The 26,749-nt window shown below is 44.4% G+C and overlaps 1 protein-coding gene across 3 annotated transcripts in view; it reads right to left on the bottom strand.

Annotated features, from left to right (window-relative positions):
- The window catches only part of CNNM1 (cyclin and CBS domain divalent metal cation transport mediator 1), a 60,442-nt gene that overhangs the window by 17,224 nt on the left and 16,469 nt on the right, over positions 1–26,749 (bottom strand). The window contains exons 2-7 of one of the 3 annotated variants that reach the window (XM_045438527.1): positions 17,760–17,903; positions 14,710–14,850; positions 12,439–12,608; positions 10,631–10,730; positions 10,177–10,224; positions 7,010–7,072 (exon numbers count right to left, since the gene is read on the bottom strand). In XM_045438527.1, the coding sequence (XP_045294483.1) occupies positions 7,010–7,072; positions 10,177–10,224; positions 10,631–10,730; positions 12,439–12,608; positions 14,710–14,850; positions 17,760–17,903 (666 nt within the window). The remainder of the gene's footprint in view (positions 1–7,009; positions 7,073–10,176; positions 10,225–10,630; positions 10,731–12,438; positions 12,609–14,709; positions 14,851–17,759; positions 17,904–26,749) is intronic. The other 2 variants (XM_045438528.1, XM_045438529.1) reach the window with 2 other exon arrangements.

The following is a 26,749-nucleotide window of genomic DNA, read 5'->3' as shown; positions in this document are numbered from 1 at the left end:
ATTCCTAGGGAAAGTTCAATTAAGACCACATCACTTGGTTTCAAAATGGATTGTGTGAACCACCTTCCCCAGATCAATGGAAGAGAGGGTCTTGTGGTGACCCTAGCAGAATCTCAACCGCAGAATAAACCTGAAGGAGAGACTGTCAAGCCCCCTCCACCCCTCTGCTTCCCAACAAATGCCACTCTGCATTTCTTCCCAGAAAGGGGAGGGTGTGCCGTCAAGCCTCTCCTGACACAGATTTAGTTCAGGGTCTCAAATGCAGGGTCCGCTTCCTCAGAGATTCCGCTCCTTGTTCTTCTAGGGCAGGACCTCGGGAATTTAATTCTGTCTCCTGAGATAATGGTGCCATCAATCAAGATAATTGATTAGCATGTATTTGGAGCTGAGTCCTTGAGGGTTGATGGTCTGTTGCGCTGCAAGCTGTTATTGTTGTCTGGCAAACTAGTGCAAAGGGTAAAATAACAATAGGCTGAATCATTTTTTCTCATTAGAGCCATAACAATCGCTGCCTTGATAGGGTTATAGAATTGAGGATTTTATTTCCAGCCTCCCCTTCTCAGTAAGTGCCCTTTACATATATTCTGTCACTTATACCAGGAAACTGGGGGGTGCCCTTGACTCCTGCCGCTCCCCAGTCCCACACCAGGCCCTCTCACCTCTACTATTTCTGACATACTAAGCCCTTGGGCATCTATGTCTGTCCCCACTCAAGTCCCAGTTACCTGGACCACAGTCCCATCTCCCCGCTTATAAGCTTATGATCACCTCAGCTGCCAGAAGCACATTAAATAAGCTTTCTTTTATTTAGTCTGAATAAAATCTAAATTCCTTGCTTCATCCCTAATGTCCCCCATGACCTGACTCCCGATTTCCTGTCTGGTCTCATCTTGGGAACTCTCTTCCCCTCCCCTGCTTGCTCTGCTCCTCTCAACCATGCAAGTGTTCCCCTTCCCTCGCCACCTCAGAGGATGGCATTTCTACTGTCCACCCTGCCCCTTTCACCCCCACCCCCAATGCTTGGCTCTCAGTCATTAGGTCTCAGCTGAAAGCCAACTTCTCTGAAGACTCTGGCTGAACTGAGGTTTCCCGTTTTTTTCTATCACTGTCCCTTGTTCATTCCTTCAAAGTACTTTTCACACATTTTAATTCATCATGTGTTTGTACTTGTTACGTCTACTCAGTTCAGGGCTAAATTCCATGAAGGCAAAGACCTGGTCTTTTCTGGTCATTGTTGTACACCCAGTACCTAGCACTGTGCCTGGCCTAGAGTAGGTGCTCAATAAAAATGTACAGAATAAATGAATCAGCACCTAAGGGTCCACTGAAGAGGTTTTACTTAGAATCTAAATTTTGTTTAAAAAAAGATTTCAGAGCTCTCAAATCATCCTGGATTAGAAAGCCTTTCCTTTGCAACTTAAAGCCATTCTGGGGAAGTTGACTTCTCCAAGAAGCTAGGGGTGGATAGAAGGACACTCCAAAACTGTAGCTGGAGAGAGTCAGAGAGTGGGCAGTGAGAATCCAGGATACCAAGAGGCCTCAGGCTTTGGCCCAGTAACTCGAGGAAGAGGCCACAGGGAAAATGAGGACTTTGTCTGTTTAATAAAAGCATGTGAAACCAGGAATCCTGGACTCAGGTCTCTAGGGCCCTACCTATCCACTGGCTGATGGCAGGCCAGACCCCCTTCCACAGTGACCAAGGACTGAGAAGGACAGTGGTGGTGCCACAAAGAACAGAGCAAAGCACCCAGGTGATTGGGCAGAAAAATATGCACTTCATTTCTCGTTCTGGCCCCTTGAAAACAAGCCGATGGGTTCTGGTGTGGCCAGACCCTCTGTGGCTTTTCTGGGGTGGTGGCTGCTAAGTAAGTCGATGGTGTTTCCTCAGGGGAGCTGCTGTGGAAAAGCAGGGCCAGCAGTCCTGCAGGAGGGGGACTTCTTTGTCGTGTGCGTGGAGTGTGGAAAACCCTATCCTGATCTGGTGGTCAAGTACCCTACCCTACCTTACCTCAAGTCCATTTGGAACAAGGGGACGGAGTGTGAGCAGGGCTGTGGATGCAGCCTCCCTGAGAAATAACCATCTCTCCCCGATAACCATCCACTTTGCCTGGTGGGACACAGGCTTGACATACCCCACATTTGCTGTTCCACAGCCTCATCCCTTATGTCACAATCCCAGGCACATTCCAGAAGGATGGCAGAGAAACACAGGCCCATCTATGTACTAGTCCACTTCCATCCATAGAAGGCTCTGCCTGAACCACATTCACACTGTTGGACACAGGGGCCACCGCTATATCCCCGTTCCCCCCAGGGTTCTTGTCCTCACTGCCACTCTGCTGTCACTCACAGGGACCACATGTCACATGCAAGCAAGATCGCAGTTGGGCTAGGAGGAGAAACATGTTTTGTTTTGTTTTTTAAAGTCAGAACAATGCTATTGAAGGTTTATTCAAAATCCCAAAGGATTCCCAACACCAAAAGATACAACTGTCTTACAAAGGTCAGGCCTATAAAAGCAATTTTTAAAAGGAAAAGAGCCCTCATTTCATGACAAAGAAAGTCCCAGCTCATCTGAGTGTTGTGCAAGATCAATGTTTTCGTGTCCCAGAGCCTGACATTCCTCAATAGGTAGGATGCTGATGACTCGGCATCTTGGTAATTGTGCACATACACTCAGAGGTTTCTGAGCAAGGGGAATGGAAATGCTTTTAATAAAAAAAAAGAGAAGAAATCAGTAACAGACGAGTGCCCCAGCAGCATGGCAAACTAGTTCAAGTTGTATAATTCCCCTTGGCATTTCCTAAGAGCAGGGGCCCAGTTGGGGGAGTAAAGAGGAAAATCCTAACTACAGTCAGAGAGGTCTAAGAGGGGACTGATCAAACAGTGATCATAAAACTGACCACAGAATCCCTCAACAGGAGGGAACAGCCAACATATCCCTTGTTCACTGTTGCTATTATATTACACCCTCGAGCTGGCCCTGGAGAGACTGGGTGGTGGGGAGCAGGGTTTTCTGCTCTAGACTCCTAAGTGCTGGGGAGAAGTGTGATAGACCTCATTCCTACAGCCTTTTCATGGTAAGTCTACAAGGGATATCTGTCCTAGATAGTAAGCTAGAGTTATCGAGGTTGGGTGGAGAAGGCCCTGGGGTAAAATTGGGTGTGGGGTTGGAGAGGGGGCAGAAGAGGACTTTACACTGTAACTGGGGCTGGATGGAATCTCCTCTGCACCGATAGATGGGGCCCCATGACTCTATACACAGCTCTGGGACACTTGCCTCACTCATGACACCTGTACCTGGAGCAGAACCCATGATACAGAAGAATACCCCACTTCCCTTTTCAGTCTGGGGATCCAAGGGGAAAGTAGGCTTCAGTGGCTTCCTGCTTCTATCTTTTGGAGCATCAGTGAGGGGCAAGGGGGAACAGCCCTCTTTGGTCATGGTCACTGTGCCATGGGCCATCTGTGTTCCCCAAACTGGATGGGGAGCTTAATTACATAGACCTAGAATAGTACAAACTAGGAATATTAAAATTCATCATTCTGGGGTAATATTCAACATCAGACAACCAAATGCCAAAAGCTCTCTGTCAGAGCTATAATGTGAACTCTGCAAATCAGCCCGAGTTAGGAGCCCAGATGAACTCGCTCACATTACATGGAGCTTTAATGGTTCCCAAATGCTTACTACACAAAAGCCAAACCAAAGGAATATTTCCACTTACCACATTTCACAAAGTAAAAGGACTATTTTTAGAGACTCCCTATATATTCTGGGAGGAAACTGTCCCCATCGATCTCAAAGCGCATTTCAGATGGTCAGTTGAACACTGAAAAAGACTCCTTGCTTCTGACCTCTCTCCTGCCTCTGTGCTTTTGTGGATTTGGAAGGATTGTCATGGGGAACTCAAAATCATCTCCCCTGGGGAAAGAAAAAATGGATGACTCTGGGGAGAGGGAATGGTAACTGCAATGGAGCCGTGTACTCTCAGTGGGTTGATCAGAAGTTTGCTTTTTAAATGAAAGCACCTGCAAAGCTGGCTAACTACATCACGCACTGCAAGCAATGCACAAAACCACTCCGCTCTCCTTATTTCAAACCTAAAGTTCAAATAGAAAGAAACTGCTATGGACAACGGTGGCAATATTTGGCACAGGGACTGGTGGCCTCCATCCACTGTGAGCACCATAATTCATTAGCACAACTGCTTTCAAAATGCTAATAAGTCACAGCCCTCTAGGGGGCACAAAATGCCCATGTTCAGAGGGGCAGCCAGGTCCAGACAATAGGAGAGCGGGACCTAGAAGACTTGGATTCCATACACCACCGGGTGCTCATCAAGACAAGTGCATTCCTTGATCCCCATCACCTATTTCCCTCTTTCCTTCACCCCTTCCCCTCTGTTTACCATCAGCTGAACTGTTCTCTATAGTTAAGAGTTTGTTCCTTGATTTGTCTCTTTTCCCTTTGCTCATTTGTTGTTTCTTAAATGCCACATGTCACCATATCGTACACCTGAAACTAATATAGCACTGTACATTAACTACACTGGGATTTAAAATAAGAAAGAATTTTGCAATACATACCCGTATATATCACATACATCTTAAACCTACACAATGTTGTATGTCAATTATGTCTCAATAAAACTGGAAACTTTTTTCTTTTTTTGAGTATAGCTGACACACGGTTATACCGGTTTCAGGTGAACAACTCAGTTTATATCTGATGACAAGTTTATATCTGATGCTGTGTTCACAAGGGTAGCCACCATCTGTCTCATTATATCGCTATCACACTATCACTGACTGCATGTGAGTATGCTCTGCCTTTGATTCCTGTGACTTATTCTTTCCAATTGGAAACTTCGGTTAAGAATAAAAAACAATTGGAAAAATTTGAAAAAAATAAACGTAAAATTAAAAAATATAGAGAGATTTGGATTCCAGTCCTCACCCTTCCACCTCGTCACCACACCTGTGATACTGATCGATGGCTTAAAGTTTTCGGAGCCTGTTTCCTTATCTATTGTTTTCCAACAATAATTCCTTCGTATCTCCTAAGGTGGTCGTGGGGATCAAATAAAATGATAGAGTTCTTTTTAAACTTAAAGGCCCTATTGATTTCCACGATTTCTCATCTCCTCTGTGTAAGATGGGGGTAAGACGTAATATATGTAAATAACTGTATCTGGATCATAAATCAAGTATGGGGCCAGGCAAAAGGGGACTGGATGAAAGGAGGTGAGGAGGAAAGGATCAAAGGAGAAGCAAGACACCCATGACTTTTCTTTCCTCTTCCTGCACTGTCACTGCTCCACTCTGCAGAGGTAAACCGAAGGTTGGAAGAAGCTGGCCATGCTGTGTGGCCTACCAGTTTCCTTTGGGTTGAACAGCCAGTCATGGAAAATGAGGGGGGGGGGTGGTTAAAAGAGCTCTCAGGGGCAGATGGTGCCAACCAGGGTTGCATTAGAAGTAGCAACAGCTCCTGAGGGGGTGTGTGTCACATAGCAGGAACGAATCACCCTCATCTTGGTCTGACAACTGGGTTACCATCAAGTTTTTCATAATAAATATCAATGAACTAGAGTGAACCTTCCTTTAACCAGAAAGCTAAAATGAACTGGCTTGTCTGGTTAACTGAGGGTTATTTAAAAGGAGACTACAACCTTGCTTTGATCCTATTTGGTTGAAAAATGTGCATCTTCCGTTTCGGCTGAAACTTCCTAACACACTCTTCATTTGCTGAGACTCCCTGAGTGTGAAGGACCTTGAAGGTCCATGATGTGGTCACTTCTAATTGTGCCGGCAGGCAGAAGCAGACCAGTTAGCTGGTGAAGGCACCAGCCTGGCATCCCACATCGACTGAGCTGGCCTATGGTCATCATGAAGGCATGAGCTCTCACAAAGTGAGAAAAATTTTATTTCTTGGTGGAAGATCACCATTAAGTGAGAGAGGAAACCTTGGTGAAATCTGAGAAGGTGACTGACTTGTCTTGTACAGATAAACATGGGAACCAGATGATTTTTGATGGGAAAAATGTGATTTGGGAGAAAGCAGGAGTCAACATAAATATTTCTGAAATTGCAAACTTGGGGGCTTCGGGTGTCAGGGCATAGTCTTTTTGAAAGTTGAGGGTCTACTGTACAGATAGCAAAACATAACTGGATTCTTGATGACTGAGGTTATGGTAAGGCCTCAGAATCATACTGTAGCATTGGGATAAGGGAGACAGATGTGGAGGATACAGGGAACTGGACTGTGTTTTCACATTCTAACTTTTAACAAGTAAATTCTTGGTTTCGTCATTACTTACTCCATGAGCCTAAGAGAGCAACCTCTAGAGATGAAAACAATACAAACACTTAATTGCTTATTTAGATGTATTACATTCTACTCAGTCCTTGAGTTACTATATAGTTCTGTGAGGAGCTGCTTGACCCAGTTAAAAAGAAACCCAGCATCTTTTATTTAATTAACAACAGAGGTTAAACCTAATGAAAAGTTGTTTTGAAAGTTTTACACATATTCTTTGTATGAGTAAGGCCAGAGAGAATATGGTCACTACTGGGTAACATTATGAGGAGGAGGAGGAGGAGGATGGGTTAGCTAAAGGCAGAGACCACATAGAACAAAAGGTGGAGGAAAAACAGGTAGTAATAAAGAACAGTATTCCATTGTCTCTATTTCTCTCCTGCTGCACTCCTCATCTTCCATTTTGCAGTCAGACAAATGACAAGAAAGCTCACACCATCTCTCAGCCCATCATTTCTCCCTGTACACACACAAAGACATCCCGGGGAGCTGAACCCAAGTGTCACCATTGAACCAGCAATCCCTGGGCTGTATGTGCAAATGAGTGTTACCTGCGTGGCGTGCTATGCCTTAGTCATGGCCGTGCCTGCTGGGAGAGACTAGTTCTCCCACAGGATGGTGACAGAGACCAAAGGCCTCCTGCGAACCCTACAGGATCTACGGACACCCGAAACACCCATGCATGTTTACCTGGGGAGCCCGCCAGAGAGTCCCCTCTGCTGAAGGCGAAGGTACGAGACACAGAGACAGGCACTAAAGAGTCAAGGGCCAAGGATTTGTGAGATGCAAAAGGGAAGATAAACATAAAAGAAAGACAAAGAGCAAAGTGTGTAAGTCATGCTGTTCTTGAATCTTCACAACGTTACATTTCTCCACTTCTGAAAACAGGGAAATTGCATCCTCTCACAAAGTCACTCTCCAGAAGGAGGAACATAAAACAGAGTTTGTTGAAAGTCTTCTGAAAAGATGTGCAGTAATCTTGGAATGAGACCTGTCAAGAACAGGCAGTGTCCTGGCAGGGACTGTGTGTATGCGGCATTCTCTCTGAGCCAGCAAATGCACTGGGAGTCCAGCACCGCATCAGCACCAGGCTCTCCCAACTGCCAGACCTGTGGGAAGGCTAAAAGCAAAGTGCACGCTCCTACAAGGGGCGGCCTTAAGGAAGCGGAATCCTCCTGCCTCAGGCTCCTAGGAGCTCCTCGGTGGTCACAGCACTGGGGAAGAATGGTGCATTGCTAGGTCGAGGGGTGTTTCTGTCTGGGAATTTGTCTTCCATGTTCTTACATGATTATTCTGAGAGCCCCCTTCTTTGGGGACTAAATGAAATCAGTCTGCAGGTAACAGCACACCGAAACATGCAACTTCTGTAGTCTTATCTGCTGCACCAGATGATTTTACTGAAATTACCCATATACGCAGGGGAGTGGGAGAGCTTTATACCTACCTGATAATCATTTACTCTAACACCAGATGTCGAAGAATATTAGCTCCTAATGTAGTGAGACATACTGGAATAAGAAACTCCATAGTCTCAAGAAGCATCCTAGAGCTTCCTGGGCTGCAAATTAAATGTATACTCCACCAAACAGGTGGGAGACAGTCTATCCCTGCCTACCTCACCCTGTGGGCAGCCGTTCCCTCTACCCTGAGCTCAAGCCTGGTTCCTTCAGAGTTCTAGGCTCACTGTGGTCCTCCTGGGTTCTTGGCAATCAGACCCAAGATAGAGGAGACAGTGCTGGCTGTGTTCCCTTTGCCCTACACAGGAAAACCAGGGGGAATTACTCATAACCTCAAGTTCAATTCTGAGGCACAGGTCCCAGGACGAGTGCTCTGGCAAATCTGTCATCCCATTTATCTCCTTCGGGCTAATAAAGCTATAGGCTGGCTTTGAGGACAGGGGTAGTTTGCTAGACCAAGACCCTATAAGAATTTACTGCCTTAAGCTCTCCTTTGATTTCAGGTTGACGTTCTTGGCCAGTGAAAGATGCCAGGTGGCTGGATCCCTGGGCTGAGGACGCATCTGGGACAACTGTGAGGTGTGGAGGTCCTGGCAGATATTTCACACTGGGGAGGGCTTGGGGGGGTGGACAACAGAAAATATTTCCGTACCCATACTGCTAATTCGGTTTCTTTTTCCTTCTGAAGATTTATAAAGATGCTCAGAAGTGAGGCAAGGGAAAGAGTTTAATGCTACTTTTTAGTTAACCAGTTTTGAAGGAGAGGTCAGTGTTGCAAGTTTACTCCTGTCTCACTTATAAAATGGAAGGATTTTGATAGAAAGAACTAGAGACAGGAAGAAAGGGAGGGAGGAAACCAGATAACATCTTTCTACTACTTCTAATATATACATGTGTATATATATACACACACACATATATTTTTTAAGAAAAGCCATTCAAATTAGGTGGGCTGGGAAGTCTCATGTAGCTCTTTGTTTCCACCTCCTTTGGTCTTCTGAAAGAGCCAGAACAAGGCCAACAGAGGGAAGTAACATTTAGAATCCTAGGAATTACTCCACTTTGAGCAATCCCTAATATGATGGATGGAAATCTTTAAAGAACCAAGATTTACCTGGTCCTCTAGCCCATCCCTCACCCATCCAGAGTTCTTGTTCTAAGATGATGAGCTTCCTTCATCAAACTTGAGATTTGTTGGCTTATATAAGTATATAATCTTACATTTTACAGATCTTCAGCTCATGGTGGGCTATGTCTTAGGTATGGGCAGGTACTTCAACTTCATTTCAGCCTCATGCTGGGCTAGGTTGTGAATTACACTGTAAAGTGTTCCAATCTTTCCACACAGAAGTTGCATTCTGGAACATGATGGGTCTCAAATGTGTATTTCATTGTGCTATGTGAACTAGTCTGGACACTGGAATGTATCTGGGTGTCATCAACTCACTGGGTAATTTGGAGCAATTCTTCAGTATCTCTGTGTTAAAATGGTATCTACCTTTCATATCCCAGGGATTGTGATATCAAACTTTGGAACCCTCTGATAAATACTGATATAGTGCACTTTGTAAAGTATCTTTTATAATAAGAGAAAACACCCCATTTGGCATTAAAATAGCCACCTTTGTAAACACCAACAGCTGAAAGCAATGCAAAATTCAGACCAGTGAATTAATAGGCAATCTAGACAAATAATTCTTTCTGGATCACACTTACATTCCAATAAATGCCATGCCTTCTAAACGCAAGGGCAATAACTACACACATGAAACAGCAAGAAGGTAGAGCACAGAAGGGGCAGAACAGACCAGCCATCAGCCCTGGGCCAGCCCCCACCATTCACATGCACAGCCAGCTGGCAGCCAGCTCTCTACCAGCTAAGATGTGGTGACAAGGAAAGAGATGTAGATAAGCAACATATTGCACCAGCCTGGGACTTACATCCTAAGATCTTGCAGTCACTTCCTACTGACCCCACAGACACAGCAATGACTTACTAGGGTTTTCAAATAAAGGCCAGTGGGTAAATTATATCACAGCAGAGAAGGAAAGGCTGAACCTCCACCAGAGCACGCCAAACACCTGCCTTCATTCCCCAGCATGTGACAACACATGGTGTCCCGCCCCACCCCCTCCCCCCCGCCATACTTTGCTCCCCGTCACTCATCACTTGCCCATGAGCAGAGAAGCAGCAGAAAACATTGCAAACGCAGAAACTAAGCACCTGTGGTCTGTGGGTACCTGGCAGGAGGCAGTGTTCTTGGCAGAGCATTACAAAGAGGCTGCCAACATTTGTGTTAGCCCCAGCCCAGGCTCAAAGTGCTCAGTCCAGGTCCCCAGAGTGGGCTGAGGCAGGACTACGATGGGGGCAGATGAGGGAGGGGTTTGAGAGATACATACGAAAGACAGAGGATCCAGCCAGACTTCCAACCTTCCGCACATCGTTATCTAAGGACAGAAGGATGCAGTGTGTTTCAGAGGCAGTTCAGAAAACACGCCTTCTTATGGGAATGCCCCCTCTTCCACCCCACCCCCAGCACCAATTAACCCTGCAAAAACCAGGCGATCAGATGGAAGTGTAAAAAGCAAAAGAAACTTGTCTTTTCGGATGGAAAAATATCCACTATCCACTCCTAACACTCGATAATGTTACAGTCTACCATGTACTTCTACAAACAAACTCTCTTAATAAAAAATGACTCTTATACCCATTTTACAGAGGGGGCAACTAAAGCCTAGGAAGTTAAATGGCTTGTTCAGGGTCCCTAAGAGGAGTCAGGACTTGAACCCAGATGTTCTTTCCTATAATATTCCATTGCTTCCCCAATAACCTGAGACTCGGGAACAGGAATACCTGAGCAAGCAGTGGTCATGATGGCTGGGACACCATAGTAGGTGAAGGCTCCATTCTCGAAGCGAAGGCCTTCCTTACCAACCTCCACTTCTACTTTACCCTGGAGAAAGAAGGAACTGTGCTAAGGGTGTGTACGAGCACCTCCACTCCTATTACTGACTATGACCCTAAGCACTTTTGTCTGGATAACAAGTGGACTTACGTTCTTATCCCAGGGAGATGTGAAGTCTGTCCAGACTCATTTCAAAAATAGTGCCTCCAACCTCAGTAGCCCTTTGCAGTAAATTAACTGCTTAGTCCATAAAGGAGCATCCAGTCTTGAATAACCAAGCTCTCTTTGCATGCTATGATGGCCCTTTCATGATGAATGGCCAGGCACCAGCTAGCCCTGGGCTCTGTAAACTGCCCCACTGGTTTAGTGGGGTCTGAGTAGACCATCTCTAAGTCTGGTTGAGACAAAATCTGATTCTGTGTGGAGCTTGTTTGTTACCAGTGATAATGACAGCTAATGGGTAGCATGTAGTGTGTGTCTATGGGCCCAGTACAGTGTTATGCACACGCATAGATTCTTGTTCACTCAGTCCCACAACCTTATGAGGCCCATACTGCTTTTATCCCCAGTTTACGGAAGAATCAATTAGAGTCTCAGAGAGATTAAATGACTTGGTCAAGGTTAGTTAGGAAGTGGCAATACTGGAATCTTAAAGCCAGATCTTTCCAATTTCTGAAGCAATACTCTTGCCACTACATTTTACTCCCTCCAGCTTTTATTTGAAAATGGTTAAGTTTACATTAAGCATAAAATAGATTACATGAGTTCATTATGTTATATCAACAATTTAACAAGACCCTCCTTGATTTCCAGCAGTGAAAATCTCCACTTTTGGAGAAGGGAGGTCATGTTATTGAGGTTATTTGGACGGATGCGTGTGAGGCCCATCACAGGGTCAGAGCAGACAGGCCATGGGTGGACTGTAACAAAGAGAGGCCATGTCTAAGTCAATTGAGTTTAATTAAGATTTTAAGGCAATCACTATATTTAGGGTCCATAAGATTCTGTTGAGGAGAGATGGGAAATAGTGACAGCACTAAGGGTGGAGCCAGGCCAGAGAGCCAGCAGCGTCACAAGCTGGAACCACACATGACGTGTATTTACGCCAGGACTATTCAGGCACTCAGGCAGAAGGCGATGGTACCTATGTGAGCACCAGGAAGATGCCGCACCTCTTTCATCTGGTCTTCAGTTCCCTTCCTGGTCCTATTAAGGAGGAGAAGATCTGAGAGAGTGCAAAGGCTGACATGTGGCAGAGAGAATGGATGTGTTCCACAATGCCTCCAGGGAGTGGAGCAAGGAGTGGGTGGGAGTCCGATATGGTGAGATTTCAGTGTGACAGAGGGAAGGGCTTTAAACAAGAATCATCTACAGTTTGGGGGTGGGGGGGGGCAATGGACAGTTCCATTTCTGGGGATTTCTAAGCAGACAAGGAGGCATTTGGGATCCTATAGGACAATGGTTTTGGAAGTTCAGCCACAGAACCCCTCTGCTGGAAAAGTACCCACCCCACCCCCACCATCGACACTGCTGACTGGTTAGACTAAATGCCATCAAGATCCCACCACTCCCAGGACACCAGCCAATCATACTCAGCCCCTTCTGTGGGTCATGAACAAACGTCCTCCCCAACTGGCCTTGCCCTGAAGTAGCAAGCTCAGTCTTCGAACCTGGCACTGGGAAGGCACGGCCATTCCTCTCCAGCCTGGAGATGCCCTTGTCCTGCCCTCAGAGGGTCTCCAAATTTCCCACTCACCTGGAGAAGCAGCACGAAGTAGTCCACGGGGCGGTTGCGCTGGTAGAGGTAGTGTTCTGGGGCCTTCTTGTTCTTCTCGTCAAACTTTAGCTCTTGGATCACATTGGGATGTTTCAGGAGCCGGAGCAGGATCTTCTCCGAAAGGTACAGAGATTTAAAGGGTTCCACCTCTAGGGGAGATAGGGAGGGAGGAAGAATCGCAGGTGGAAGAATCAGGATGGGCAAAACCAGGGCATGTATCTAGGGCCACCTCCATTCATGTTCCTGGGCACCAAACTGGCAGGGCTCTTGTGATTCTCTCAGGTGGTAAGGGTGAGGGTGGTTCTTAAACCTGAGTGTGTGCCTCAGGTTTTTGCCATGCCCTCTGGGGAGTGTATCTCTGTGCTGGCACACTGGAGAACCAGGTCACCATTTTGGAAATGTCAGTTTTGCTACTTATTTTTTTCTTGATTTTATTTACAGTTGTACGTGGATTTAAAAAAGAAGGCAATTTCGCCATTTGCAACAACATGGTTGAACCTGGACGGCATTATGCTAAATGAAATAAGCCAGACACATAAGGACAACTATGTATGATACCACTTACATGATGAATCTAAAATAGTCAAACTCATAGAAGCAGAGAGTAACAACATGGTTGCCCAGGCCTAGTGGGAGGGCAACTTGGGGGAAGTATTGGTCAAAGGGCGCAAAATTTTTTATGCAGGATGAATAAGTCCTAGAGATCTCCTGCATAGCTTAGTGCTATAATTAGCAATACTATACTGTATACTTAAAATTGTGCTAAAAGCATAGGATCTGATGTTAACATATAAAAAATAATAATAAATAAAGAGGGTGGGAGGAAACTTTTGGAGGTAGTGGATATGTTTATGGCATAGACTGTGGTAATAGTTTCACAGGTGTATACTTATCTCCAAACTCAAGTTGTTTGTGTTCAATATGAACCACTTTTTGTGTGTCAATCATACCTCAATAAAGTGGTTTAAGAAGAAAGAGTAATGATAAAAAGAGCACAGATAAGTAAGCCATGTGAACAACAAAGGCTTTAATGCTATGATCAAATGAAATACAGAAAATTCAATCTGGCTTATTTGTAGGACATGTATTTGTTGAGTGAAATGAAATTCCAGGGCGCCTGGGTGGCTCAGTCAGTGAAGTGTCCGACTTCTGCTCAGGTCACCATCTCACAGTTCCTGGGTTTGAGCCCCGTGTGGGGATCTGGGCTGACAGCTCAGAGCCTGGAGCCTGCTTTGGATTCTGTGTCTCCCTCTCTCTCTCTCTCTTTCTCTCTCTGCCCCTCCCCAACCTGTGCTCTCTCTCTCTCTCTCTCTCTCTCTCAAAAATAAATAAACAAAAAATTTAAAAACAAAGAAATGAAATTCCAAGTTAATAATACAGAGAGTCAATTACTGGATAAGTTATCAAAAATGTGAAGCACTGTTGTACCCCATTTACATATTAACAAATATTATATGGGATGTGATGTGATGTGATAGAAAACAGGCAGGCAGTAGTGAAATCTGTATTCAGAACCAGAAAACATGTTGAAAACTACTTTAAAGAAGCTCCAATTTAAACTTTTCTACTTGTTGGTACCCGGAACAGTATTAGCACTCATTATATTCTCAATAAATCTATGTTGGATTAACTGACAACAGAACTTAGTCATGGGTGTGATCATTCTAAGTCAGCACCCTAATTAGGCCTGGATCAGAGACACATTTTAGCTGCTTTACAAGAAGGAGAAATTTGTATTTGGATCCTCTCGCTTTTTTTTTTTTTCCTTCTAGAGATTTCAAGATTCACAATTGACTTCTGTATTTTAAGAATTTGAAGGTCACAAGCCTATCTGGTCCTAGGAGGTTATGGGACCCCAGGCCTTGTGGCTAGGTGGGACAGGGCCTTTCCCTCTTCAACAGGAAGATCCTTGGGGGCACCCCAGCTTCAACAGGATGGAGCTCGGCTCCTGCCAGGAAGCAGGTAGAGGAAGGGAAAAGAGCAGCAGTGGTTCCTTTAGCTCTTTTCTAGAGTAAAGGAGAGAAAGGCAGAGTTGAGTTGTACTCACTTCCACCCAAGATCAGGCCTGGGGCTGAAAAAGAAAAGTACGTGGCATCCTGTGGCCCTACCTAAGGCACCCCATCCCCTGGGACAGTGGTTCTCAGTCCGTGCTGCACACTGGTTAGGTTAAGAATGATTGGTATGTGGGTTTCACCTTCTAGATTCTGCTTCACTTGCCTGGGGAGGAGACACAGGTGGGCAGAGTCATACCTGTGGCCATGAAGCGGTGTGTGGCCAGCAGAAGCTGTGGGGAGATCTTCACCCTCATCTCTGAGTCGGAAAGCTTAAACAAGGAGAAGTCATGCCGCTTCCGCTCCCGGTGTGGGACCCTCTGCTTTTTCCGATTGTCGGCTGTAGGATCACAGGAGACAGATGGCGACTATCTCAGAATCGCTGGTGATTTTTGGAAGTTTCCCCAGAGTCACATGGGACAAATAGATCCTTTGGGATCACATGAATTTCTGCAAAGTGTCAACTGTAGGTGACATCACAACTTCTTTCCCAGGAAGCAGAAGGATGTTGATTGAAGGTGGGAGACAGACGCTGCCATGTCTCAGTATTATTTACACTTAGGTGGTGTAGAGTGGAAAAGGGGACAGGCTGGCCTGGCACCCCCAAGGCTGGGGCTCTAGTGCCAGCTCCCTTCCTTACAAGCTGTGCAACCTCTCTAAGCATCAGAGTGTGTGTGTTTTAATCAATACAATGAGGTTCATAATCAGCAATAACACTTCTACGTGTGCCATGCAGTTATTATGAGACTCCAATCAGAACCTACCTGTGAAATGATTACAAAATGGCATTCATACATGAGGGACGAGCATTCTCTGCATAAAGGGGATTGGCAGAGCCCAGGAGGTTTCTGCCTCTGTCCTTCTCTCGTCCCCAGAGCTGGGCTCACCAGGTCTCTTCCTGCTGATTTAAACCACGCCCTGAGCACCCGAGGCATGTCACCCAAAGGACATAGGTGGTCACCTCTTCCCACTGACAGTTCTCCTGCTCCAACCCTAGCCTCTCCCCTAGGAGAGACTTGAGAAAAAATCAAGGGAAGAAGAAAGGAGAAGGAATGGGGAGAGCCCTATAACTTACAAAGGGGGTTCTCTAGGCAGGGCTCTCAGACGACCTAGAGGGACCCTAGACAGTCTGTGATATTGATTGAGAATATCTGCTTTTTCCAATTTAATTTTTTCTCCCTTATTTTTTAAAGCTTGTGTTAAAAGATATTTTTTTAGGGGTAGGGAGAATGTTTTCTTTGGTCATGTGTCTTTTGCTTTCCCTTAGGTTTTGGGTAAAATTTTGAACTGTCTCACCTATTTCATAGCGCTAAGGGGGGCAGAGAAAGGGATTTTGGGTTTTCTCCAAACTTGGCCTGGAGACAAAAAGGGCTGCGGGGAACTTTCAGTGCAGGCTGAGTGGATGCAGTGTAAATTAAAGGGAATGAACCCCAAGGAAAAGAACCAGGGCCCCAGAATCTGGCTCCCTGGTATTGTCCTTCTCCTTTTGGAGCTCACTTCAGTCCCACTGTTTGGGTTTCCTTTTAGAAGTCAGAAAGTGCCCTCCTATCGTGCTGCTGTCTTGTGGGCCTATCTTGGACTCTGGGCTGCTGCTTGAATGCTCCTTTTGCTTGGGTAGCAACAGTGGCAAGAAGCAGACCCGGCTGTCCTGTGGGTCAGGGTCAAGTGAGTAGAAACACCGTATTCCCGGTTCCTTGGCCTTCTCACAGCTTTAAGGAATCATGCCAGAAGCTTATTTATAAGGGCAGGAAAACCCTTGCCTTCTCCTTTAGATAGAGGATTGCTTAGCAAGAGAGCAGCAAATACATGTATCGGATCAAATCTTTTGTTCTCACTGGTGAGCAACCTTCGGATTTATATGACATGCTTGCGTAACTATCCCCTCTCCCTTCTCCATCAGAATGCCACTTAACATTTCATCATTGGAGAATCATTCCTCTGATCTTCCTCTTTGTTCCCGTTATTTTAACAGTGAGTATTGGGAGCATTAAAGTTGTTAAATGCTGAGGTTGTTAAATGCTGGAGGAAGGAATGTACTCATTTAGACTACTATCATTACTATTAGCCACTAACACTTTAGTGTGAATGCCTTCTTCAATATATCTCCTGAGACACTTGGGAATTTTTAATCAAGAGTGGTGGGCAGAGGTGAAGGGAGAAGGGAATGGGGGTGGGGGGTGTAGAGGTTAATCCCTATTGGAAGAAGTTGGGCCTGGCCATGGTATCACAATAAAACCAGATACTGTGACACTCTTGCTATGTTTTGTCAAGGCCTGGTCCACCTTTTAACTTTGATCTCTTCTAAGTCTAAAGGGAAGGTAATCTTTCTGCACCACTCACTGCCTTACAGCATGAAAGCTTTTTCTACTGGGAGCTAGTTTCTGAATGGCTGCTTCTAGCAAATAAGGGCAGGGGTCTGGATGGAATGGGCTATCCAAGGCAAGGAAAAGGGACTGCTGTCCCATGAAGTGAAATTTGGAGGAGGAAATACTTCCTGGCCTAGGGATTCCCACAGATTTAGATAACACTCCCATCCCACAGACACAGCAAGCCTTTGTAGTGTTTGCAACCAAAGCTTTGACAAGGCTCAGTAACCAAAAGCAGTGTCACTGTCTACATAGAGTCCATATTGTTCCTGAGGGCTCAGGGGGTGGGAGGGTGAGGAGAAAGGAGATAGGGTGGGTGCTGGGGATGGGAAGGGAGAATGAGAAACCAGGCTGTAGGGCTGAAAAAGCATGAGGGAGAAAAGCAGTATCGAAGAGGGGTATTTAAGGTTTTGGCTTAGGTTGTGTGTGGGCAATCTCATGGCAGTCTCCACGCATGCTGACACTGCGGTGTGAGCCGACTGTGGGAACAGTTCCAGGGAGTGCTAGGTTCTGCGTCTAGGCGGATGAAGAGACAAAACAAAACAACACCGGACACAAAAACAAGGGCAGAGTGGCCACCTGAGGCACACTTGGTTTCCTCTAGTTCTTTTTCCATCCAAAGGCCAGGAGGTCCCCTTCTTAATCTTGGCTCGGTTCCTGAAGGTTCTCTCCTGATAAACATCTAGCTAGCATGTTCTCAGTGACTCAGGGTGATTCAAGCCAGGGTATCTTGCCATGCCAGCACCTGGCATTTGGGGGATGACACACAGCAATGATAGGCTTGTCCTGACACCCTCTCACAGCCTATATCAAACTAAGCCAGCTCTGACAGTCTCAGAAGAAATAGGATGACCTTAGACAACAGCCAAGGCCATGCACTTACTGTAGAGGTCAGTTTCATCCAGGATCTCCGACTTAATGATCTCCTCTATGATGTCCTCCAGAGTGACAATGCCCATCACCTCATAGAAGGGGTCCCCTTCTCCCTCATTATTCACCCTCTGGACAATGGCCAGGTGAGATTTTCCTAGAGAACAAATGAAGTCCCAGTTAAGCTCTGGTACATTTTTAGAAAACTTTCCTGATGAGAAATTACACAAAGTTGCTCTGTGACCAATCTTGGGACTGAACTCATCTTAGGACCTCCTTGAAATATGAAGTGTGTATACAAGCTCTTATAAATGCGAACCTTGTACTTTTGGATCTGTCTCTTTTTTAGGAAAGTTACCTAATATACATAAAGGCAGTTACCTTTTTTTTCTTTGAACTTTCACAGATTAGTAAGTGTATCTAAGTTGAAGGAGGATGAATAATCTAATTGAAAGAGTGAAAATCTGGAATCAAAAGAATTAGGTTTGAAGCCCTTCTCCTCCTCCAAACTTCCCCTATCCCTTCTCCCTAACTATTCTGGTTACTGTATGTGCAACTGACCCTAGGCAAATCATTTAACCTCTGCTGAGTCTCAATTTTCTCATCTAGAATTACGGAATAATACCAGTATGGTGATTTTTAAAAAAAAAATGTTTATTTATTTTTGACACAGAGAAAAAGCACAAGCAGGGGAGGGGCAGAGAGAGAGAGGGAGACAGAAGATCCGAAGCAGGCTCCATACTGTCAGTGCAGAGAACCCAATGTGAGGCTCAATCTCACATGTGAGATCATGACCATAGCTGGAGTCAGACGCTTAATCAACTGGGCCACCCAGGCGCCCTACCAGTATGGTGATTTTAAAACATGATCCCAAATTCTTTGATACGTCTCTTAACGAAAGGTGTGGTCTCTGTCTCCTTCCCTTGAATCTGGGTGGGCCTGTGACTGAGTCAACCAACAGAGGACAGGCACATGTCTGCAATGTGACCCCTGAGGCTAGGTCATAAAAGGCACGTGGCTTCTGCTGCAGAAATGCTCTAAGAAGGCTGAGGCCACCATGGTGGAGAGGGCACATGTGGACGCTTAGGTGACTGTTCGAGCTGAGCCTGGTCTTCCAGCCATCCCACCAAAAGTGCCAGATAGGTGAGCGAAGCTGTGTCCAGTGGATCTGCCATCCCAGCTGATCCAGCCCCAGCTGCTGGGTTTCCCCACCCCCACCCCTGCCAGCCATTTGAGAGTCTGCTCCAGCTGCAGGTACAGACACTGTGACGCCGAAGTGAGCAAGTCCTGCTGTATCTTGTCCAAATTCCCAACTCAGAGAACCTGTGAGCTTAATAAAATGGTTGTTGGGGCGCCTGGGTGGCGCAGTCGGTTAAGCGTCCGACTTCAGCCAGGTCACGATCTCGCGGTCCGTGAGTTCGAGCCCCACGTCGGGCTCTGGGCTGATGGCTCAGAGCCTGGAGCCTGCTTCCGATTCTGTGTCTCCCTCTCTCTCTGCCCCTCCCCCGTTCATGCTCTGTCTCTCTCTGTCTCAAAAATAAATAAAAACGATAATAAAAAAAAAATAAAAAAAAAATAAAATGGTTGTTGTTTTACGTTTCTAAGTTTCAGGGTGGTTTGTTAACAGTCATGGCAGCTAGGATAACCAGTAGCCATAAGGTGATCACGGAGCTCGGGTGACTTAGTGGGTGTGTGAAAGTGCTCTGTAAACTGTAATGTGTCACAGGCAGTTAATTTTTATTGCCCAACAATGAATAATAAGAGTCCACACGTATGGAGCTCTAATTATGTGTCAGGCACTATTTGGAGCACTTTGTGTGTACTGATTCATCTGATCCTCCTAACAATCCCTGAGACAAGTACTATCACTATCTCCATTTTATAGATGAAAGAACTGAGGCACAGATTGGTTAAGTGACATGCCTAAAGTTACACAGCCTATAAGTGGCAGAGCTGGACCGCAAACCCAGGTAACTGGATTTAGTCCTAACCTAAGGACTGAGTCTTACCTAACAGTCCTGCCATACTGCCTCACCTTGGTTTGTTTTTATCTGCTGATAAACACATTTCCTGGTCCTGTTTTTAAAATGCAAATCTGGGTGGTTCTTTTCCTTGGCTAAGAGACATTTAAGGAGAAAATCTAGGGTACTGACTTAGAAGATATTCTTGCCAAAAAAAAAAAAAAAAAAAAAAAGGAAGTTCATGCTTTATCAGTGGTATCCTTTATAAGCTTGGCCAATGCTAAAAATATCGGATAAGAGGAGTAGTCAGTTCGCTGGAGGCATAATTAACCATTGAAATCTAAACACATGAACTTCTGTATCAGATACCTCAAATCACAAGATAGCTACCTTTTGGGGGTTTTAATTATGAGATGGGTTTTGTATTGCTCAAGAATGGTCTTTAATTTCTTCTCCACCTTCAACCTATCCTTCAACTATCCCCAAACTCATCTGATCATGCCACTACCCTGCTCAAAAACCCTCCAAATCTCCTTAATATGCACAGAATCAAATCCAGACTCATTGGTTTGGTATTATCAAGACAGCAAAATGCCCTGCTACATTCCCTACTCATTCTATACTCCAGGTGCACCATGTTAACTTCACTCTCTCAACCCTGTCTATGTGTATTTTCAAAGTCTTCGTGCACATGGTCTCCTCCCATTCTGTCTCCACTGGCCCTTCAAGATCCAGCTCAGGGGCCAGCTCCTCAAGAAAGTCCTCAAGAAAGATCTGCCCCATTCTGAATCTGAACGCATCTCTCCTGGCCTGTTTTTGAAGCCCTTGATAACTCTGTTAGAGCATTTGTCAGTTTGATGCTTCTCATAACTAGCAATGTATGTGTTCTCTACTGGATCATGTTTCTTCCTCAGGCCATAAGATCCTTCAGGATGTACACCAAGACAGGGTACCTTCCATATAACAGGCAGGCAAATAAATGCCTGATGAATGGAACCGAGACTGAATGAAAATCCATAGTTGATACAATAGATGATATTAAAACCAGACACTAAAACCTTTATTTTCTAAATAAAATACAATGTATTTAAGTTAAAATTTAAACTCTACATCAGTGGTTCTAAAATTATCCTTCTTTGAAACAACTGCAACTGCATTTTATAGCTTAAATTAGCTTATGTTAATTGTTAGAATGTGATCAATTTAAAGGATTTTTTTCCTCAACACATTGTTCTTAAACTTATGGCACCTGTTCTCACTTTTCTGCTAACACGTGCTAACAGATGACAGAACAAATGGCTAGTATAATGAAGAACTCGGAAAAGTGATTTCTTAAAACTATTTTCTGTAAAACTGTATAATTTTTATACTGTGGAGCTCAGGATATATATAATGCAGCCATACAGCCATACTTCTGGCCGCTAAGAGATTAGTTCATATAATGGGATTAAATAAATTAACATTTTATGATGTTTCACAAAGAGTACCGTAACTTCCATCTGAAAATCAGCCACTGGTCTACACTTTATAAGGCTGATTTGAGGACACACCATGTGATTGCCAGGGAATAGAGATTTTAAGTCCTAATTGTGTAATATTCAAGACAATACTCTTATGTATTTGATGAGAAATACTTTGTAATTCACAATTGGCCTTTCTGATTCCCTCAAATACCTATAGAGATCTACACACAAATGGAGGAAGTCATTCTTTCTTGGGAAGAGACTGAAAAGGAATCAGAAATCACATAGCCTTGTTCACATAACCTCTATTCAAGAGACCAGCTATGCCCATAACACACATACCTGAGGTCCACCCTCTCTCAAAAAGTTTGCCCTTTAAGACACCTATTTCCCTATACTCCTGTTTCCTGGGCCCTGGAAGGTTTGGGGGTGGCTACCAGTGAAGCCAATCTTGAAACATGGAAAATTTAGTCACTTCCTCCTGCCATAGTACTTTGTATAAATCTCTCTTTTGACATTTATACTAACAACAATAATAGCTATTATTATTATAGCAGCTACCATCTGCTATATCCACTCTAGGGGCGAGACATAATTTCACCATGCTGTTGTTCTCTACAAGTGATTCCCCCTACTATGATGATAAGCTTTCTGAAGGGCAACAGCTATGTTCTACTTAATCTCCATTTCCCCAGAATCGAAGAATAGCACCTGGCACAGTGTAAGAACTCCGTAACTAGCAGGTGACAAATGGATATCCATATGCAGAAGAATGAAGTTGGATGCCTACCTCACATTATGACTCAAAAGTTAACTCAAAATGGATCAAATGCCTAAATGTAACAGTGTAAACTACAAAACTCTCAGAAGAAAACATAGGAGTAAATCTTTGTGACCTTGGAATAGAAAATGTTTTTTAGATAAGACACCATAAATACAAGAAAACAAGAAAAAAATAGATAAGCTGGACTTTAGAATACTTTTAGGATGTATTTAATGACTACCAGCAAATCATATATCTGATAGAGAGCTTGTATCCAGACTATATAAAGTGTACGACACATAAAAACACAACTCAATTAAAAAGGGGGCAAAGGATGTAACTAGATAGTTACCTGAGGAAGATATACAAGTGGCCAATAAGCACATGAAAGGATGCTCAACATCTTCATCATTAGGGAAATGCAAATCAAAACCCTAAAGAGACAAGACTTCACACCCACCAGAATGGTTAGAATAAAAAAGATAACAGCAAATGTGGATGCGGACAAACTGGAACCCTTAGACACTGCTGGTGGGATTGTAAAAGAATCACCTGCTTTGGAAAACAGCTTGGCAGTTTCTCAAAATATTAAACATAAATTATCATATGATTCAGCAACTCCATTCTTAAGCATACACCACCCAAGTAAACTGCAAACATACGTCCTCACAAAAATATGTACACAAAGGTTCCTATTATTCCTAATAGCTAAGCATTTGAAACAACCCAAACGTGCATCAACTGCTGAATGGATAAATAATATGTGGTATATCCAGACAATAGAATATTATCTGGCCATAAAAAGGGAACGCAGTACTGATACATGCTACAACATGGACAAACTTTGAAAACATTATGCTGAATGAAAGAAGCTAGACCAAGGGAGCCACACCTTGTATGATCCCATTTATATGAAATATCCTATGAATAGGTTAAATCTATAGAGAAAGGAAGTCGACTAGTAATGTCCAGGAGCTAGGGGAAGAAGGAGGTGGGGAGAAACTGTGGGGTTTCTTTTAGGGTGATGAAACGTTCTAGAAGTATACAGTGATGGTTGCACAACTGATGGTCCACTGAATTGTATACCTTAAAAGGGTGGATTTTATGGTATGTGAATTTTATCTCAATAAAGCTCTTAATTTTTTAATGTTTATTTATTTTGAGAGAGATAAGGGAGAGAGAGAGAGAGAGAGAGAGAGAGACCGAGTGGGGGAGGGGCAGAGAGAGAGTGGGACAGAGGATCCAAAGCGGGCTCTGTGCTGACAGCTCCAGAGAGCCCGATGTGTGGCTCAAACTCATGAACCGTGAGATCATGACTTGAGCCAAAGTCAGATGCTTAACCAACTGAGCCACCCAGGTGCCCCTCAATAAAGCTCATATTAAAGCGAATTGGAAAGAAAGAACCAGTGCTTGAATGAACAGGAAGTCAGTGGGTGAGTAAAAATAGGAACTGTTTCACAAAAAGAGAATAGGCTGAAATATAAGGGCAACACTGGTTTGGACACGGGTGGTGATGCTGCTGGTAAAATGCTAGTTTAGAGTACTTGCTGTCATTTTGTGCTCTAGGACATGGCAAAGACCAAAAGTGGGCACAGGCAAGACCATCAGGGGAATAGGAATGGGGAAGAGGGCACCACCTTATAAATTTCGGTGGCTGTGGAAAAGCTGAGCAGGGATGAGGGCTTGTCACAGCTGAGAGGAAGGAAATCTAAGAACAAAGATATCATTAAGATATAATGAGGCAAAAGGTAAGGTAACGTTTTAAATGGAAAACTCATGAATGCTACTGCTTTATGAGGTATTATGAGGTCCGTGTCCCTGGACCATATTACTGCAGCACTGAACACCAACAGATGGGAAATCTGTGAGCTGAGTTGAAAGATATAGACACAGTGGGTTTTATGCAATGCACTTTTCTAAAACTTAAGGCTACATTTGCCTCTGTTGTAAAGAGTATATTTAAAAAGATAAATAATAAATATTTTTAAAAAAGAGTATATTTTATTCAGGTTACTGGTATTCTACTCCTGGACTGGTAACTATAGAGTCTCTGGCCTCTGGCTTGAATCCCTAACATGTTCCTAGTGTCCAGCCTCAGCAGAATCCCTATCTCTGTCCTGATGGTTTGACTTGCCAACATACCTTTCCTAGCTTCTAGCAGCTGTGAGCTCCTTAAGCCTTGGTTTGTTTCCCTCCAGCCTGGGCTACTTTCTCCCAGCTTTGGATTTACAGCCTCTAGTTTCAATGCTGTCCACATCCTGGAAACACAAAGTAGAGAATACATGTCTATGGCCTGAGCCTTGATTGGACCACAGCGTTAGGATGGTTTTGTTTGGAACTCTATCCTCAATGAAACATAAGGGGTCAGTCATAATTTTCTGGGATCTTAAACAGGGCTATCTGGAGAGACCCTCCAAGCCCAATGCTTTGGAGTACACTTCACTAGTTCAGTGCTTCCCAATGCTAGCTGTACATGAGAATCATCTGAGAAGAGACACCTGGGTGGCTCAGTTGGTTGAGTCTCTGACTCTTGACTTTGACTCAGGTACTGATCCCAGGGAAATGGGATTGAGCCCCATATCGGGCTCCAGGCTTAGTGTGGAGGGGCTCCCTCTGCCTCTCTCCTCCACTTGCACTCTCTCTCCAAAATAAAAAAAAAAAAAAAACCTGAATCATCTGAGAAGCTATAAATACATTCTAAAGACCGGATCTCACACTCTGAGATTCTGGTTTCAACAGTATGGGGTGGGGCCATGCCATCAATAGTTTAAAATGTTCCTTAGGTGATGTTAATGTTCAGTCAAGGCTGAGAACTAACAGTCGGTTCTCAAAGTGTGCTCCCTGGACCAGCAGGATCAGCATCACTTGAGAACCGAGTTAGAAATGCAAATTGTCAACACCCACCCCACACCTAGTAAATCAGAATCTCAGGGGTTGTGCCCAGTGATCTGTGATTTTAACAAACTTTACAGCTGATTCTGATGCAGGCTGAAGTTTGTAAACCACTGGTTTATGGTTAGGCTCCATGGCACTCTGGTTCTTTGCCTGATGACTTACTAATGAGGAAAAAAAGAAGCACTGAGATGTCTAGTAAAATCCTAGTCTCTTTGGTATACCTGGTTTAAGTCACCAGATGCTAAGAACTTACTAAAAGACAGAAAAGAACTGCCTGGAACAAAGGGTAGTTGTAGTAGCCAGCTGATGAGTGCTCTGTCTCATATGATGCGGTGGTTATGGTATTTTGCTGACATTGGGCAGGGAGTATGTGTTGGCTGTTTAATGCTGAGTTTGAAAATGGGTTTCTCATAGTTTTTGTATCGATCACCCCTGAAACAAGCTTGAGGTGCTGCACTATCTATTAGGCTTCTGATGTATCTTGGGTCAATAAAATTTCCCACTACTGAAAATCAAATTAGTCATTTCTGTTGTCCCCCAAATCCAAAGGATGAGTGCTAGTACAGGTCGCTGGTAGTAGTCTATCTCAACACCAATTGCATTAACATACCCAAACCACACGTCAGATTTCTTAGAAGGGCAACTAGGTTTTCAGGCATTGCTTTAAAATTTTTTTAATGTTTATTTATTTTTGAGACAGAGAGAGAGAGAGAGAGAGAGAGACAGAGTGTGAGTGGGGGGGGGGGGGCAGAGAGGGGCAGAGAGAGAGGGAGACACAGAATCTGAAGCAGGTTCCAGGCTCTAAGCTGTCAGCACAGAGCCCGATATGGGGCTCAAACCCACGAACCGTGAGATCATGTCCTGAACGGAAGCTGGACGCTTAACCGACTGAGCCACCCAGGTGCCTCTCAGGCATTGCTTTTAAAGTAGAGGGCAGGGATGCAGCTAAACATCCTGCAATGCCCAGGACAGCCCTACAATAAAGAATATCGATCGTGCTGAGGTTGGAAACCTTGCTTTAAAGAGACAGAAAGTTAGCAAGTGGCAGCAACATCACAACTATATTTCAGTATTTGAAGAAGCTGAAACATTCTCCAAGGGTCTTTAATAGATATAGCCTCTAGATGGTTTCGGCACATCACAAAGAAGAGCTCCTAAGGCCCCTGTTAGCATACGCCTTGAAAAAAAAAAGCGAAGAATTGATTTGCTTCCTCTCTCTTTTAAAAATAGCTACAACACTTTGGTAAGGTAACTGTTCCCAAGATAAAATATAGAAGCTAGGACAAAAGCATAATTGCTTGGAAATAGAGAACAAAGGAAAGCAGAAATCATTTTATGCTTTCATGGCTCCTGCCTCACTTATGACCTTCACCTTGTAAAACACACTGACATTTGCTACATTTTTATCCTCCCTGGTGTCACTGCAGCATCTTTCATTCATTTAGTAGACAGTACTGACTCTTTTTTCTTACCTTGGTGTATCATTCTACCTTGGGGTTACATTGAACTTGAAGCGTGTTCCTTGAAACAGCAGCACTGACCATCACCTGGGCACTTCTTTAAAATGCAGGTTCTCAGGTCCTACCACTGACTTACAGAATCAGGATTCAGGTGGTGAGGTGGCGTCCAGACAGCCGTTTCAGTGATATCCCCGGTAAGTCTCATGCACACTGAAGGTTGAGAAGCACTGCTTCTGACACTTGCTACTCAAAGTGTGGCCCTTGGACCAGCAGCACTGGCATTGCTGAGAAGCCCGTGGAGGCAGCCATTCAGCCTCCAGCTCAGCGGTCTGAGTCAGGGTCTGCATGTCCTCAGACCTCCAGATAATTCTTATGGGCTCTCATACATTGAAGTATGAGAAGAATTGGTTAAGACCCTGGTTCCTTCCCAACTTTATGGCTGACATTTGTCTGTTTCCACT

This window comes from Leopardus geoffroyi, chromosome D2 (assembly GCF_018350155.1).
Source record: "Leopardus geoffroyi isolate Oge1 chromosome D2, O.geoffroyi_Oge1_pat1.0, whole genome shotgun sequence".
In the NCBI taxonomy this organism is placed as follows: domain Eukaryota; kingdom Metazoa; phylum Chordata; class Mammalia; order Carnivora; family Felidae; genus Leopardus; species Leopardus geoffroyi.
The sequence above is the reverse complement of the archived record's forward strand: the minus strand, read 5'-3'. Positions and strand labels throughout refer to the sequence as shown.